Source organism: Salmo salar, chromosome 29, assembly GCF_965601325.2.
Source record: "Salmo salar chromosome 29, fSalSal1, whole genome shotgun sequence".
In the NCBI taxonomy this organism is placed as follows: Eukaryota; Metazoa; Chordata; class Actinopteri; order Salmoniformes; family Salmonidae; genus Salmo; species Salmo salar.
Window position 1 is genome coordinate 13,180,447 of NC_138319.1, and position 17,341 is coordinate 13,197,787.

Sequence of the window (17,341 nt, forward strand, 5' to 3'; positions counted from 1 at the left end):
TGCATGCTCTTCAACCGACTGTTGCCCGCACCCACCTGCCCGACTAGCATCACTACTCTGGACGGTTCTGACTTAGAATATGTGGCCAACTACAAATACCTAGGTGTCTGGTTAGACAGTAAACTCTCCTTCCAGACTCACATTAAGCATCTCCAATCCAAAATTAAATCTAGAATTGGCTTCCTATTTCTCAACAAAGCCTCCTTCACTCATAATGTCACACATAACCTCATAAAACTGACTATCCTGCCGATCCTTGACTTTGGCATTGTCATTTACAAAATAGTCTCCAACACTCTACTCAGCAAAATGGATGCAGTCTATCACAGTGCCATCCGTTTTGTCACCAAAGCCCCATATACTACCCATCACTGTGACCTGTATGCTCTCATTGGCTGGCCCTCACTACATATTCGTCAGCAAACCCACTGGCTCCAGGCCATCTATAAGTCTTTGCTAGGTAACGCCCAGCCTTATCTTAGCTCACTGGTCACCATAGCAACACCCACCCATAGCACACGCTCCAGCAGGTATATTTCACTTGTCAGCCCCAAAGCCAACACTTCCTTTGGCTGCCTTTCCTTCAAGTTCTCTGCTGCCAATGACTGGAACGAATTGCAAAAATGAAAAAATCACTGAATTAGGAGTCTTATATCTCCCTCTCTTTCTTTAAGCATCAGCTTGACAGCTTACCGATCACTGTACCTGTACACAGCCAATCTGTAAATAGCACACCCAACTATCTCATCCCCATATTGTTATTTATTCTCTTGCTCTTTTGCACCCCAGTATCTCTACTTGCTCATCATCATCTGCACATCTATCACTCCAGTGTTAATGCTAAATTGTAATTATTTCGCCTCTATGGCCTATTTATTGCCTTACCTCCCTACTCTTCTACATTTGCACACACTGTGCATAGATTTTTCTATTGTGTTATTGACTGTACGTTTGTTTATGCGGAACTCTGTGTTGTTGTTTTTGTCACACTGCTTTGCTTTATCTTGGCCAGGTCGCAGTTGTAAATGAGAACTTGTTCTCAACTGGCCTACCTGGTTAAATAAAGGTGAAATAAAATAGTTAAAAAGGGACCCCAGCCACCTCAGCCATGCCCTGTTCTCCCTGCTTCCATCACTCAAATGCGAGCAGTAAAGGAGCATCATGGCGAAAACTGGAAGACTGGCCAATAGTTTCTACCCCCAGACCATCAGGCTGCTGAATAGCCAACACTAGTCAGCTACCTACTCCCCCTATGGACCCACCCCCTCAACGGTCACTTACCTTACCTGCTGCTCCCCTCAACATACTTTTACTCTGCCCCCACCCCAATGACATTCATCACTGTTGCAGTTGTTAATATGTGTATATATATTTTTTTTGTATTGTTTTATTTCACTTGGTCCCCACACCCCCTCAATGGTAATTTAGTCTGCCTGCTGCTCCCCCTATGATCATTTCCCCCCCACCCCCTCAACAGTCTTTACTCTGCCTCCACCCCAGTGGACATGTATTTATTAATCACTGCATCAGTTGTTGTTATGTATATAGTGCTATTTATATTTATATCTTTGTTGTTTTTTCTTAACATTTTCATTGTTTTATTTCACTTAGTCCTGCATGTTGGAGCTCGGAGGCTATGTGACTTAAACAATCTCTGAATCTGGATCGGATTATATTTTTTTGCATTTCAATTAGAATTTGTCACAAAAATGCATTCCCATTGAGGAAAAGCAGTTGGAAACATGATATTAATTTATAATTTTACCATTTGCATTCCCAATTGAATTTCGGCAGCTAAACGCTTCCGTAACGCTGTAGCGCGTACGCAGCGTAGCCTTTTTGTCTGCTAACAAACCAATCAGGTGTTTGTTCGATGAAACTAAGCAATCTATCTGCAATATTAAAGCTGATCTACCCCCTAAACAATTGGGTGATACACAGGCAACTCAAACAACATTGAAATTGCATCAATGACGTTTTATACATTGCATCAATAATGTTTTATACATCTCCCATTTGAGATGTCTCTTGTGAAGCTTGTTCTTCTTCTTTATCTGGTAGACTCTTCATCAAAACTCAGTAGTGCAGACAGTGTTTTCTCTGTTTCATCATGCTCTTCACCGGGTCTGCGTCGCACCAAAGGGCGAGCATCACAGACACCAGTTGATCCTTCTCAACACTTAACTCCAGTTATCACTCATTTCAACGGCGCCCTGCTCCGGAGAGGAAAGCAAGTCATAGTTCTTGTCCGCAGTCACATGGTGTGGAGCGCACGTTCTCTCTGGATGGCAGAAATGCAAAAAATCAACACTATTCCACCTCGAGTCACTTTCACCAACCCAACATTCTCCACTCTTCTGACACCACATATTTGTATTTTGTATTTATTATGGATCCCCATTAGCTGTTGCCAAGGCAGCAGCTGCTCTTCCTGGTGTCCAAACATAAGCATTTACATAACATAACATAACATATAACATATAAAACAATAACATTTTTAAACCACTACATATCTACAATATGAAATGTTTAATACCACCATGCAACAATATCACAATGTGTGCGTATGCATGTGTATGTCTCTTCACAATCCCCGTTGTTCCGTAAGGTGTATTTTGACCTATTTTTTTAAATCTGATTCTACTTCTTGCATCAGTTACCTGATGTGAAATAGAGTTCTATGTAGTCATGGCTCTATGTAGTACTGTGCACCTCCCATAGTCTGGGGACTGTGAAGAGACCTCTGGTGACATGTCTTGTGGGGTATGCATGGGTGTATGAGCTGTGTGCTAGTATTTTAAACAGGGCTGCCTAAATCAACATCCACAGCGCCCGTGGAACAGTGGGTTACCTTCCTTGATCAGGGGTAGAATGACTGATGTTTACTTTGTCAGCTCTGGGATTCGATCCAGCAACCGTTCGGTTATTGGCCCAACGCTCTAACCACTAGCCTACCTGCCACCCCTAGTGTAGTGTAGTGGTGAGTCATCCACATACATGGACACACTGGCTTTACTCATGGTTTCATCCAAATATCAAAGACAAAGACAGTGCAGCTCATTAGTGACACATGCTCTTACAAAGTTTGCAGAATAGACAGTGTCAAAGGAGGTAATAACCATCAAACCCTTAAACTGCTACAACACATATTTGACCACGTCCGCAAATATGCTAATGAGCCCCACCAGTACATTGCCCCCACCTATCAATGAGCATTGATGATCGTACCTTATATTCAAAATATTTGTTTGAAAATGTCCCATTATACATGCTACCAAACTGTACCATGTGAGTACAAGTATGTACCTGTGAAGTTTACCTTTGACCTTTTGTACGCAAAGGAATGACACTGTACCCTAACCATACTCAACATTTTTGAGTGCTCTGCAGAAACTTTGATGCACTCAAACAGGAAGCTGCAAGTTCAAATCCCCTAAGCATTCATGTATACTCTGTGACAAGTGTCCTTGAGCTAGTTTTACACTGATGTAACATTAATGGTGATAATTGGACAATTATTTACTTGATTCTGGGTAGCTTTTAGCAAAGTGCAGGAATGTATTCTTGCCAATAAGTCTGTAGCCATATCGTTTTAGGCTTACAGGCCTGGTTGTGTAGCAGGACATGTAACAGGACATTTCAGGTTGCAAGCAACCAAGATATTTTAAGTTCAAATCCCTGATAAGGTTTAGTCATCAAATCAAATTTATATAGCCCTTCTTACATCAGCTGATATCTCAAAGTGCTGTACAGAAACCCAGCCTAAAACCCCAAACAGCAAGCAATGCAGGTGTAGAAGCACGGTGGCTAGGAAAAACTCCCTAGAAAAGCCAAAACCTAGGAAGAAACCTAGAGAGGAACCAGGCTATGAGGGGTGGCCAGTCCTCTTCTGGCTGTGCCGGGTGGAGATTATAACAGAACATGGCCAAGATGTTCAAATGTTCATAAATGACCAGCATGGTCAAATAATAATAATCACAGTAGTTGTCGAGGGTGCAACAGGTCAGCACCTCAGGAGTAAATGTCAGTTGGCTTTTCATAGCCGATCATTGAGAGTATCTCCACCGCTCCTGCTGTCTCTAGAGAGTTGAAAACAGCAGGTCTGGGACAGGTAGCACGTCCGGTGAACAGGCCAGGGTTCCATAGCCGCAGGCAGAACAGTTGAAACTGGAGCAGCAGCACAGCCAGGTGAACTGGGGACAGCAAGGAGTCACCATGCCAGGTAGTCCTGAGGCATGGTCCTAAGGCTCAGGTCCCCCGAGAGAGAGAAAGAAAGAAAGAGAGAAAGAGAGAATTAGAGAGAGCATACTTAAATTCACATAGGACACTGGAGAAATACTCCAGATATAACAGACTGACCCTAGCCCCCGAACACATAAACTACTGCAGCATAAATACTGGAGGCTGAGACACTGTGGCCCCATCAGATGATACCCCCAGACAGGGCCAAACAGGCAGGATATAACCCCACCCACTTTGCCAAAGCACAGCACCCACACCACTAGAGGGATATCTTCAACCACCAACTTACCATCCTGAGACAAGGCCGAGTATAGCCTACAAAGATCTCCGCCACGGCACAACCCAAGGGGGGGGCGCCAACCCAGACAGGAAGACCACATCAGTGACTCAACCCACTCAAATGACGCACCCCTCCTAGGGACGGCATGGAAGAGCACCAGTAAGCCAGTGACTCGGACCCTGTAATAGGCAGAGAATCCCAGTGGAGAGAGGGGAACTGGCAAGGCAGAGACAGCAAGGGCGGTTCGTTGCTCCAGTGTCTTTCCATTCATCTTCACACTCCTGGGCCAGACTACACTCAATCATAGGACCTACTGAAGAGATGAGTCTTCAATAAAGACTTAAAGGTTGAGACCGAGTCTGCGTCTCTCACATGGGTAGGCAGACCATTCCATAAAAATGGAGCTCTATAGGAGAAAGCCCTGCCTCCAGCTGTTTGCTTAGAAATTCTAGGGACAATTAGGAGGCCTGTGTCTTGTGACCGTAGCATACGTGTAGGTATGTACGGCAGGACCAAATCAGAAAGACAAGTAGGAGCAAGCCCATGTAATGCTTTTCTGGTTAGCAGTAAAACCTTGAAATCAGCCCTTGCCTTAAAACCTGTTGGGGCTAGGGGGCAGTATTGAGAATTTTGAAAAAAATATGTGCCCATTTTTAACATTTCTTCAAGTTTTCACCATTATTGTAAAGCCCTGGTTATGTTCTTGCTATGACAAAGTCCTTTCTGAAGATGATTATTTAATGTAATTTGTGTTTCATTTCCGTCTGTCCCTCAGTTGAAGGTCAGTCCTGTTACATGAAATTAACTCTTGTTTTACCTCAAAGTCTAAGCCTTTAAATCATAGGGAATAAGGTTTTGAAGTGTCTGTCCTATATCTAGGAGACACTGTATATTCATTTGTATGGGTTAACTTCAGATGAGTCCAGTGACACTTGTGGGGATCATAGAGGAACAGAAGGCCGCCTTGTTCGTGAGTTGCCCCTTTCCATAGTGGTCATAAATGTTTGTACGTTTCAGACATTTTCGCGAGAAGACCTTTAGTTTTGGGGGGGGATATGGTCTGAAAAACTCCGCTCTAGCTCTGCCACCTGTCACCGCAGATGCGGAAGGCCGACATAGGAGGATGTGGTGGATTATTATTTAAAAAATGTAACTGTTACTGACGCACAGGTGTGTCAATACTCTTAAGGATTTTAATAGGGTGAAACTATTCCTTTAAATATTTTTTTCAAAGGAACATATAACAGTCAAATCAGTGTAAAAGCAGGTAAGCTGATACTACAACACGTCAACCCTGTTACCATAGCAGGGTTTGGGTCAATTCGAACGAAGGCAGTCATTTCAGAACAAACTAATTCCAATTCATTAACTGCAAAAATGTAATATTTTCAGTGAATTCAAAAACCAAACATTTATTTAGCCAGGGCACCATGCCCTTTTGCAGATTAGCCCTGTATGAACATGTCAAAAAACAATTCCACCAAATCTATAGACACTGTGTAAAAAACATTAAGAACACCTTTCTAATATTGAGAACAGCCTCAATTTGTCAGGGCATGGACTCTACAAGGTGTTGAAAGCGTTCCACAGTGATGCTTGCCCATTCTTCCCATAGTTGTTTTAAGTTGGCTGGATGTCCTTTGGGTGGTTGACCATTCTTGATACACACGGAAAACTGTTGAGTGTGAAAAATCCAGCAGCATTGCAGTTCTTGACACAAACCGGTGCGCCTGGCACCTACTACCATACCGTGTTCAAAGACACCTAAATCTTTTGTCTTGCCCATTCACCCTCTGAATGACAAACACACACAATCCATGTCTCAATTGTCTCAAGGCTTAAAAATCCTTCTTTAACCTGTCTCCTCACCTTCATCTACACTGATTGAAGGGGAATTAACAAGTGACATCAATAAAGGATCATAGCTTTCATCTGGATTCACCTGGTCAGTCTGTCATTGAAAGAACACTCAGCGTACATATCAATTACACAATACATGAAATAAACTGACAAGTAGAAGCTATTTATTTCTGAATTTTGAATTCAAATCACTTCGTGAATTGACTGCTTTCAATTCGGATTGACCCAAACCCCCCGATAGGCTAGAAATGTTTTAACAATTAAAAATGTTTGTGAAGCTTGCAATTAATTGCTCCTCTCTGTTGCACACATCAAAGTTCCATTCTCCCTTGTCACAAGGGGATTTATAGCTGATTTAAGAGGAAAACACTGTTATGGTCAACCCTGCTACTTTAATGGCCCTTTATTCACTCTTACTATAGTCAGATTTTTAATTTCACCCCTTGAGATGTGAAAACATGTTTTTTTTATGAACTTGAACAGATTGTTCAAATTAGGTGAAACAATTAATACATTTTTTCTCACCAAGTTACACTATACAAAATGTACTCTATTCGTGGAACGATCAATATGGCAATGAACAATTAATTGCAATAATGCTCTAAAATTGCTCCGAAGTTTCTTCATCGCTGGTGTTTTCGCTTTGGCTTTAATCTAATCATTTTATCATTGATGCGTGTTCTGTTTTGATATTTTGATTAAAACAGATCAAGCTACTATATTCTACCAGTGGAAAATGTATTGAAGCTTTTTTTTAGTAATTTCAAGAATGGAAGATCAAGATACATCTCTTAATCAAAATCTAATTAAAACTCCCTGCTGTAAGAAACTCATTACACACACACACACACACAAACACACACACACACACACACACTAGTGAGATACATATTTGCCCACTGCATAATAAAATATTGTACCTGTTAACCCTATATAATTAAGACACTAGTATTGTCAACAGAAGTGGTTATTATTATTATTACAGTGAGTCAGATATGCCTTTTTAGTAACCCTTGTTTGATCACTCAATACGATAAGAGGTGCCCTATTCCCTGGTTTAAATGACCCTACTCCTGGACGTGGGTCGTATAGTCATTAACAGATTGAGATTTAGCAGAAATAATGTTTGTGTATCTACTCAGGCAAACAGTGGACATGATGATCAAGGGGGGTATTGTGCGGGCCTCAATGATGAGTTCTGTGCCTCCTATAAACTCCTTCTGTCCTTTGTGTACAGTGTGATATTGGCTACAGATGTTATGAAGGCTGTATAAACTCTGATCCTATCAGAAAGCATGAGTAAATCTGCGTCCCTCTGTGAAAATGTATGAGTCAGTTACACATCAAATTAAGCCTGGAAAGAGCTGAGCAGGGCTCCGTACCAAATAGCACCCTATTCCCTACATTGTACTACTTTTGATCAGCTCCCCTAGGTCCTGGTAAAAAGTAGTCCACTATGAAAGGAATAGGTGATATTTCTGACATACCCTTGATATCTTTTCGTGAGGGGTTTGTCCTTGGATAAACACAATTCTATATTTGTTCTAAACAAAAGAAAGAACATTTATTCAAACTCATCTGAGTTTTCTAGATTGTGGTCAGGTCTTGTCCTCCAATAACGGTTGACTTCATGTTTTTGGTAGCAGTAAAAGCTTATGGTTACAACAGCCAGCTGCAACCTCAATTAGCCCTCTCAGCTGGGAATGGCTCTAATGTTCATTAGCTTCACTTAAGGATTTGTGGATATTCCAAACAAACATTTACATTTACATTTTAGTCATTTAGCAGACACTCTATCCAGAGTAACTTACAGTAAACCTTTGTCAACAAAGTGAGAAGGGGTTGGTTTCAGAGTGGCCACATATTATGACAGGAAGTAGCCAAAGCACTTTGTGTAAACCCTTAATGGCATAACTCAGAAATGATGGGATATAAATAACCTCATCAATCTTCCTGACAGGCATTCACATCCTTTTTTATCCCTGCACTTCTGAAATGATGATGGGTTATTGATTGTGTTCTTGTTATTAGATTCCACCCCTCCTAAAATTGGATGATATTTCTGGGAATTATATATTTCTGATAAAAAAGCTATTCAGCTGCCAGGTGATCAGAAACGTTATCTTTAGTATTAGTTTATGAGAGATTTTTTGTGACTTGTGTTTATCTTGTACATGCCTCATATAGCATTTGAATCTGTCATGTGTGAATGTTGCTGTTATATATATATATATATATATATATATATATATATATATATCGTTATCTACATTTCCCTCTGGGAACAATAAAGTTATTATATTATATTTAGCTGCAGTATATTTAAGTTCCCTTCCTGTGGTTCAAAATAGTCTATATACATTGAATTAGTATGGATACTTATATGTAATTGTTAACATTGTATTCATAGGGCAAACTGTCTAGAATAGTTATTAGACATGAAAATAATATCTACTGAAAATGTATAGTCTGTCTATAATATTCACAGTATTTAAAGGTCCAATGCAGCCCTTTAATTTTGTTTTAATCAATATCAAATCATTTCTGGGTAACAATTAAGTACCTGACTGTGATTGTTTTCATTAAAATGGTAAAAATAAAATAAAAAAATAAACAAACAAAAATAGCTTCTTTGCAAAAAGCAGTTTCTCAAGCAAGAATGTGCTAGGACTGTCTGGGGGTGGAGTGGGGAGGGGAAAACTGAAATCTATCTGTTGACAGAGAGGTTTGGAACTCTTTTCTTAGTTGTCTATTTGGCTAACTAATTTACTGCCTGGTGACGTCAGTCTGAAATTTCAGGCAGTCTTTTCAAACAGTTCTTACACTAAAAGGGCTTTATCATCATTTTCACAATTTCACAGTATTATTCCAACCTCATAGTTTGGAAATATATATAAAACACGGGAAATCACGTGTTTGACTGCACTGGGCCTTTAATGTTGGCAAACTTCATGAAGTTTCTTTCTCATTATGACGCACTTACTCCACATCACCACTTGGGGGCGGTGCTCGCTCAGCGCTTGGAGCGGCCACTTTATGTAAGGGACGTTTTTCTGAGCAACTTTTCGTTTCATCCCTGGAATGAAAAAGTCAAAAAGTACACGAGTATCTGCAAGCGGTACTTAAATGTTCGTCACAAGACGTCAGAGGGTCTGAATCATTCACTAAAGATTCCACACATGATTCTGACATGGGCGTGAAATAGGCAGACAGGCAATGGTCATGAATGATTAAAACCTGCGGAACTTTGGGATTTTGTATTAAACAAAGTCTGTTGCTTCTCCATGATCATTTCCACTGATTGCTATTTCTCACCATAAAATTCCATTCAGCACCTATAGATAATATTGAAAAACTGGATACAACATTTGATATAATTTTTAATAGAATATTATTTGTGAATCTGTGTAGAAGATCCCTATTACAACAAAGTACATGTTGTATTTTTTAGACATCATGTGAGATAGTTGTAGGCCTACAGGCTACATTTTATAAACAAATAAATGCTAAAATCCAAATATTCTCATATGGTAAATCAACTTCATTGGCCTCTATGGCTTGTTAAGTAACCCTATATATATATATATATATATTTTACATTATTTAACTAGGCAAGTGAGTTGGAAACAAATACATATTTAACAATGACGGCCTACCCCGGCCAAACCCCAACCCGGACGACGCCCTATGGGACACCGAATCACGGCCGGTTGTGATACAGCCTGGAATTGAACCAGGGTCTGTAGTGACGCCTCTAGCACTGAGAAGCAGTACCTTAGACCACTGCGCCACTCGTTCGAGCGTGTGCATAACAGAGAATAGTCTATGTCTAGGTGCATAATGCGTTGAAAGCACGGAGGCTATATCAAGTCCTAAAACATTTAGAATAACATTAAATAGAGAGTGAGAATGTACATATTGTTTTCCTGTTTCAAATCAACTTTGTGTGTGCAACAAGCACCCCAAGCCTTCACCTTTTCTTGCTAAAACGCGCCCATTCAACCATTGTTAGTTCCAGGGTTGCCTCGTTTCAGCACCTGAGTACTCCCGCTCTGTTGCCTACGTATCGTGGGCCAATGGGGATGCACGCCCTTGACCTTGATCATTTTCACCATATATGGCTATAATTGAAGGATGGATCAGGTTGGCTTTAAGTTTGACGGGGGCGATTTGATTTTAGTCATTTGATTGAGGTATTGAAATTAACCACGCACGTTGACCTCACTTGGCATACCGCCTATCTATGTAACGCTGACAAATATTAGCATTCATTCATTGTCCCACAATTACGTGATTGAACTAAACATGCATATGCACTTTATGACTCCGGCCATCTCATTGACGGGAAAGGAAAAGTACTACATTATTACATTCGGAGAGGATGGGGGCAATGACGTAGATAGTATCCCCTAACGTGACTAGTGAAAAAGGCATGCCATTCGATTCAAGAATAAAAAAGCCGAGGGAAGCAAGTCTTCAGAACAAAAAGTTTCCTCTGTGAAGACAAATGTTTGGCCTCTTTCTCCCGGGGTTGTGTGCATACAGAGATCCGAGAATCGCGTTTTATGTGTGACCGCACGGAGGGTTGGACAAATTGAAGGAGCAACAGGAGGCGGCAGAGACGCTTTCCAGAAGAAGCAAGGGGAGAGAGAGAGGGAAGGAGAGAAAGGGAGAGAGGGAGACTATCTCACTCTCCCAGTCGTAGTCGCACCCGGATCGCATACAGCGTCTCTCTCGACACTGCAATAGGTACGTGATGCTTACCGAACTTTTACGCACACAAATCGAGAATACAGCAACAGGCTTGAGTACTTTAGAACGTTTGGAGGTGATGTTTAACACTTTAGAATGTTTGGGTCAACACATTTTACGTACTTTGAGGCGCTGTTGAATAGATGGGGAGTTTGAATCATTTTTTGTAAGCTTATTACATTTATTCTCCAAAATTGAAGAAAAACCTATCCGTTCTTGAAATATGTATTAATTTCGTTTTTCCTCAGTCTGACTGTGGAAATGTTAGATAGCCTTCGCACATTTAACGTTGTAATATTTATTTTTTTCCACAGCAGGACAATGTCTAGTAACGCGACTTTAGCCTTACTCATCTATGGAATCATAATGCACTACAGTGTCTACTGCTCACCTCTCGGGCTTAACTATCCTAACCTTAGGTAGGTACCTGTTCACCCCTCCTTCAACTGAGCATCTCTGCATGTAAAGGATTAGTAAACTGAACATTGGCAAACGCATTGTATCTGCTGCTGAGCGCCCGAGACGAGCACAGCAGTTTATCAGTTATACCTGCAACCACATAGGTATATAGTTAATGCTACACACTTTTTTTTTCGTTCAATCAATGTGTGTATAATTTTTATTTCGTTTATATCTAAATTAATACGCATTATTTGTTTTTACATTTTCAGAGCATCTTATTAATTTGGGTATAAAATGAATGCCATAGCCTACATTGGAAGATACTGTTAAATGTGTTTTATTTTCAGTGTGAATATGCTGCAATGTTTTGTTATGAGGGGCTTTAGAGCACTTGGAATCATATCACTGGAACAGGGCATATTAGCAGCTATTGGTAGATCAAGCGTCTGATACAGAACTGTAGCTCTGCGTGCAGACGCGTCCCATGGGAATGACAGAGAGGCGTAATTTTCTGAGGAATGAGGCAAACGAAGGAGCCACTAATTCACAGAATAACAAAATCAATTTATTGTGATTCTCTTAACTAAGAAGTCATAATCTTCATAATTTTATTTTAGAATGACAACTCTACATTTTCTTTTTGAGCTCAGGTTATGATATTTCATTCACAATGGAAAATATTTTAAATTAAACGTTTTTATCTTCCTATTTCCGATGGGGTGGGGTTTGGTTGCCTTTTGAGGGCTACAGCCCATGCTTCCACTAAATTTGTTCTGTAAACTGATGTAGCCAAATTAGGATTGGCCGATAGAAATTACAATTATTTAGAATTTAAGCAGATACATGTTAGCTATTGTCTCAAACATGTATAAAATATAGGCTACAATCTAAAAATACATTAGTCATTTATTTCAGTGTTTATTTTCAGAATTGGTTTAGTCATGTTAATGCATGATCAAAAAGCATATAACATTCAAATGCATTTCCGATTTCAGACTTGAAAATGAGGTTTATGACGAGGATGGGAATTCGTTACCGGACTTGGCTTTTGACAGTGATCAAATTGCTATAAGAAGTCCCCCGTCGGTGGCTGACGATTTGTACACTTTATACTACCCACCGGAGAAAAGGTGACTACTATTCTCAACCTATTGTTTGTAATGTTGTTGACGTTCATGCTAGACATTTCATTATTTGGGCTCGTATTTCTGTTCTTCTGTTATATGTTGTGTGTTAGTAACTGTACTGTCAATAATCACATTTTGTTGTAGAACCTTTTGGGGGGGGGGGGGGGGGGGTCGGTGGTACTGATACCTTGGTATTCCAACGAAGCTGATCGGAAAGCTTTTGTGGTATAATGTAGTGGAAAGTAGGCTATTTACTTGGCAAATTTAAACATAACGAAACACTTTTAATCTCAACTGGCCATTTCCAAAGTCATAAAAGTAACTATTCACTATTTAAGCTCACATTTTGGAAAACGGCTCATATGACGAGTTGGATTTGGTATAGGCTACATTAATGTTGCCACTTAACGCTGGGTGTGTGTTGAGTGTGGTCATTTATTGTTTGGCGTTTTATCATCCCAGAACGGAAAGGCATGCAGACGGAATGTTTAATAAAGCCTACAGGAAAGCGCTGGGTCAGTTATCAGCAAGGAAATATCTCCATTCTCTGATGGCAAAGCGTGTAGGGTAAGGACATCTTCTTGGTTGTCGTCTCTTATTTTGTGATCCAAGTTATTTTTGGTGTTCGTTTTTCTTTTAACTCTGATATTCATTCTGTTTCGTTTAATTTCCCCGTGTGTCTGTGTGTGGTCTTCCCACCTGAATTTGACGCCTTTACGCGCAGAGTAGACTGACTTGATAAAATCTTCAAGAGTGCAAATCCGGGTGCGGCATTAGATCGAATCGGTAAATCTCAGTGCTGATATTGTCTCTTTAAGGAGCAAAGCACATGATACACGTGGCTGAATACATTTACTTTTCATTATGAATAATTAATGTGGTGGATTAGTCCCAAGGGTTGAAGATAAATATAGGCTTCAATTACTCCCTACAATATATATCCTCAACCAGCCAGCCTAACCATGATGATATCGAAATAATCAACCCTCCGGAATATATTTTTAAAAGCCTAAGTTTAACTCAGAACTGTGCAGCGCATCCTACGGGCTACAGTCCCTCCGAGGCAGGGTATACGTCTCCTAACAGAGAGAACTCTTCTACTCTTCCCCCTTTCTAGTGGCGGGAGCACCATGGAAGACGACTCGGAGCCCCTGTCAAAGCGACATTCGGATGGGATCTTCACAGATAGCTACAGCCGCTACCGAAAGCAAATGGCAGTCAAGAAATACCTGGCGGCAGTCCTTGGGAAAAGGTATAGACAGAGATATAGAAACAAAGGACGCCGGCTAGCGTATTTGTAGCGTTGCTAACCCAAACTACCATGTGTGTACAGCCCAGATCATTTTGAGATAACTGAACAATCAATCAGTGGATCGCTCTTGTGTTCTTTAAACATGTATTTATGTATGAAGTAAAGCCATTAAAATGAATATTTTGATAATAATATTGTTTTTCTTTTGTACTTTAGCACTTGAGAACGCACAGATCTACTTTATGGACCAATCTTTTTGTTCAACCTAAATATAGCCTATATTTATTTATTTTTTAGACCTACTTATAAAATAAGATTAAATTATGAGCAAATGATCAATATGCTCTTTACCCTGTCTTTTAAACATTTAAATATATGAATGTGAGGAAAAATAAATAGTTTAAAAGACAATGTATTGAATGTTAATTTTTGGCATCTGAAATTAAGAGATTAGTGTCTTTATTTACAACAGCCCTGAAGACTTAGGTTTTCACCATATTCTACAAGACATAGACTTTGATGCCCTCCCGGATGGGGATGAGTTTGAGGCTATTTTGGGAGACTGGCTGAAACAGTTCTCTCCCGAATTTCCGGTGAGTTCCAGGCTCTTTCCCAAGGCCTTGTCTTGAGGGATGTCTCCTGTCTCTCCCTCTTTCTCACCGTTAACGTAAACCTGTGATCTTACACTCCAAATACTTTATACAACCCAATCGCCTCTTTCCTCATTTGTGCTCCTGTCTTTCTAGAGATACTGTATCTACTATATTCACACCTATATAATGCATGTCAAGCATGCATGTACAGAATATGTATGAACGTGAATATAGATGCATAGATATGTTATACACATAACGTGTGTTGATATACTGTATATATTTTTAAATTCCCCATAAATATCCTATCAGAGGCTGTAGGATAATAATGTCATGTCAAACAGTATTATAAAGAAATGAATTATTTTGACCAACACAGACATGACCCAACTGGCTTTAGAAGCCTTACATATGGTGGTAATCCAGCCACTAAAGTGAAATGCTTGTTAGAATGACCCTTTGACCCCTATATGACCCCGATATAAGATGAGGACCAGAGTGCTTTTGAGCTTTTTCTTTTCTTCCGGTTGTTCTTCTTCAGTGTTAAACGAAAATAAGCTTACACTTTTGAACTTTGTGCAAAGTATCTATCTTGTGTTCCTCTCTAGTGCTATCCGTGTGTTTGAAAAGCTCTTGAAAACCTGGAATGCTGTTAAAGGTTTTCCATATGTCTCTTCTCGCCACATAAGAAGTATCATGAACATAGAATAACCTAGAATGTTAGCAGACTCGAAATAAAAAAAAAAATTCAGACCGTTTCGACTAACATGATACTTTTTATATGGCTTCATTTAATTTCACAAATGTTGTTGTTTTTTTCATGAGGAACATTGCAGAGGTAATCTGAAGACGTATGTGTTGCACCTTCCTGGTTGCTCTACTGTGCTTCCCCTCTATTGTCATGTGAACCAATGTAAAGCTAGACTGCATGATTAAAGTAATTGCACTAGCCACAAAATCTGTGCAAACTACTGCAATTGGCTGGTTTTGTTTGCTCACTGATTGACGTATCTACATATCTGTGTTTTCTGGATGTTGTTTTGTTTTTGTTCTTCCCCAACATTACTGCACAACGTGTGATTGAACGTCTGACCCCTGTCCTCTGTCGAGGAAACTCGGATGACTGTACTGCAGAGGAGAAGCTCTTAGAGTCTTGTCATGTTGTCCTTTTAGTCTCTTCTCAATGGGACTTGAGGCAAGATTTTGTTACATTCCAAATGTAATATATGCCAAAAACAATTCTTGAATGATCGTTGTTTTGAATGACCTATCCTGGCAGCCCAAGCACAGTAAAATTTCTACCTAATCAACAGTAAGATAAAGCCTTAAACATAATGAACCGTGCCTGTACTATTCTGAACACCACCAATCCCAAACTTGCTCCTCAGTTTACTTGCCTCTTTGCTGTTGACGTAAATGATCACAAGAAGAGTAGCAGAGAACCTGTTGAGTGCTAGATAGACGCAAGTATGAGAGGAGTGGGAAGAAGGGAGAGGAGAACAAAGCGAAAGAGGGAGAGTCCATGACCAATCAATTTGAAAGAGCAAAACAGTGATTTTGTTTTGGCTTTAAAAGGGAGTTACCTGGCGAAGTTTGCCACACTTCATTAGAAGAACCTGGCCTCTCTTCTCACTTGTACCCATCAGTGACATATAGACAATGGTTACTCGGACAGAACAAGCCACACTTCTAACTAGAAGCATGATTGGGCTAGCTACGTCTGTAATAGCCATCCTGGGTTTTGGCAGCATAAAAAAAAAAAAATAGCTAATAAGATCATGAAAAATGTTGCTTCTGAATCCCCACAGTATACTTCCCCTTCCTGGCCCAGACACCTCATCAGCCCACTTGCCTAAAAAGCAAGGAGATCTAACTCCAATAACCACCAGGCAGATTCTACAGACACTGTAGGTTAGGTTTGAGCTTTGTGACACTGAGCAGTAGGACAAAGTTCTTCGATCTGTGCCTGTGTGTATGAAATCAATCTTTCTTTTAATTCTGCATTCCCCTCCAGGCTTTGTGACGCAGGATGCAGCTTGCGGCTGTGGTGCCTTGCTTCGACTTTAAAATCGCCACGAATCACAGATGGCTATTTAGTAGCCCTACAATGCTGCACATCATCAGCTTACATTTCACCCTTTGGTTATTGTTTTTGTGTTGCGCAGACATTTGATTGGATCTTTAGTGCCATTAGGTGTAGTCTCCGAGCACTCTTGCTCGTGATCATTTCTTTTGGCGGTTGTTTTAGAGCACATAGACTTAGATAATTGTGATAGATAGTTGCCAACATCATGATTGCCCTCTCTCCATAATGTGTATCATTTTGAAAGCGCCAACAGCCTTACTAAACGTGAAGATTAAACTTAAAACCTATATTTATTGTGTAGAAAATTGATATTAGAGAGTACTATTATAATGAAGTAAAAAAAAATGGCGAACCCGCAAGGGTCAAGTCTATCAATGTTTAAAAAAAAAGAAAAAAAAAAGGTGTTGTAAGATTTGTATGAATAAATTTTTGTAAACAACACAATTTCGTCTAATCTTTGAAACACATAACACTAGAAGTAGTTCTCCCGAGCACATAGGTGAGGATGCTAGTACAGATAACTCTGCAGTACAATTTCTATACAACAATACACGATAATTGTTAGCCAATCTTAGTCCCACTCCACATATTATAGTGCAGCCGTCTGATAGGTGTGCTTGTTCACTAACCCATCATACCAAAATGCCTAAAGAGAGACAGATTACAGAGGAGGAGAGGACTAAATGAAAGAATAGACACCTAATGGGTATCACAGCATTAAATAGGAGTCTAAATAATTATCTTAAA

General features: G+C 40.0%; 1 protein-coding gene across 4 annotated transcripts; it reads left to right on the forward strand.

Moving 5' to 3' along the window:
• The first annotated feature begins 10,825 nt into the window (after positions 1-10,825).
• paca (Glucagon family neuropeptides) lies at positions 10,826-16,918 on the forward strand. Of its 4 annotated transcripts, XM_045710479.2 has the most exons (7): positions 10,826-11,131; positions 11,449-11,553; positions 12,532-12,666; positions 13,126-13,230; positions 13,781-13,915; positions 14,388-14,508; positions 16,523-16,918. In XM_045710479.2, the coding sequence occupies exons 2-7, from the start codon at positions 11,456-11,458 to the stop codon at positions 16,529-16,531; spliced, it is 603 nt and encodes a 200-aa protein (XP_045566435.1). In that variant the 5' UTR covers positions 10,826-11,131; positions 11,449-11,455; the 3' UTR covers positions 16,532-16,918.
• Positions 16,919-17,341: the final 423 nt, after the last annotated feature.

Bases quoted from the DNA above. Each gene is read 5' to 3' on its own strand.
- paca (XM_014180578.3), top strand. From the start codon at position 11,456: ATGTCTAGTAACGCGACTTTAGCCTTACTCATCTATGGAATCATAATG. The intron at 11,554-12,531 runs GTAGGTACCTGT...TTCCGATTTCAG, and splicing joins CTTAACTATCCTAACCTTAG to ACTTGAAAATGAGGTTTATG. The intron at 13,916-14,387 runs GTATAGACAGAG...TATTTACAACAG, and splicing joins GCGGCAGTCCTTGGGAAAAG to CCCTGAAGACTTAGGTTTTC.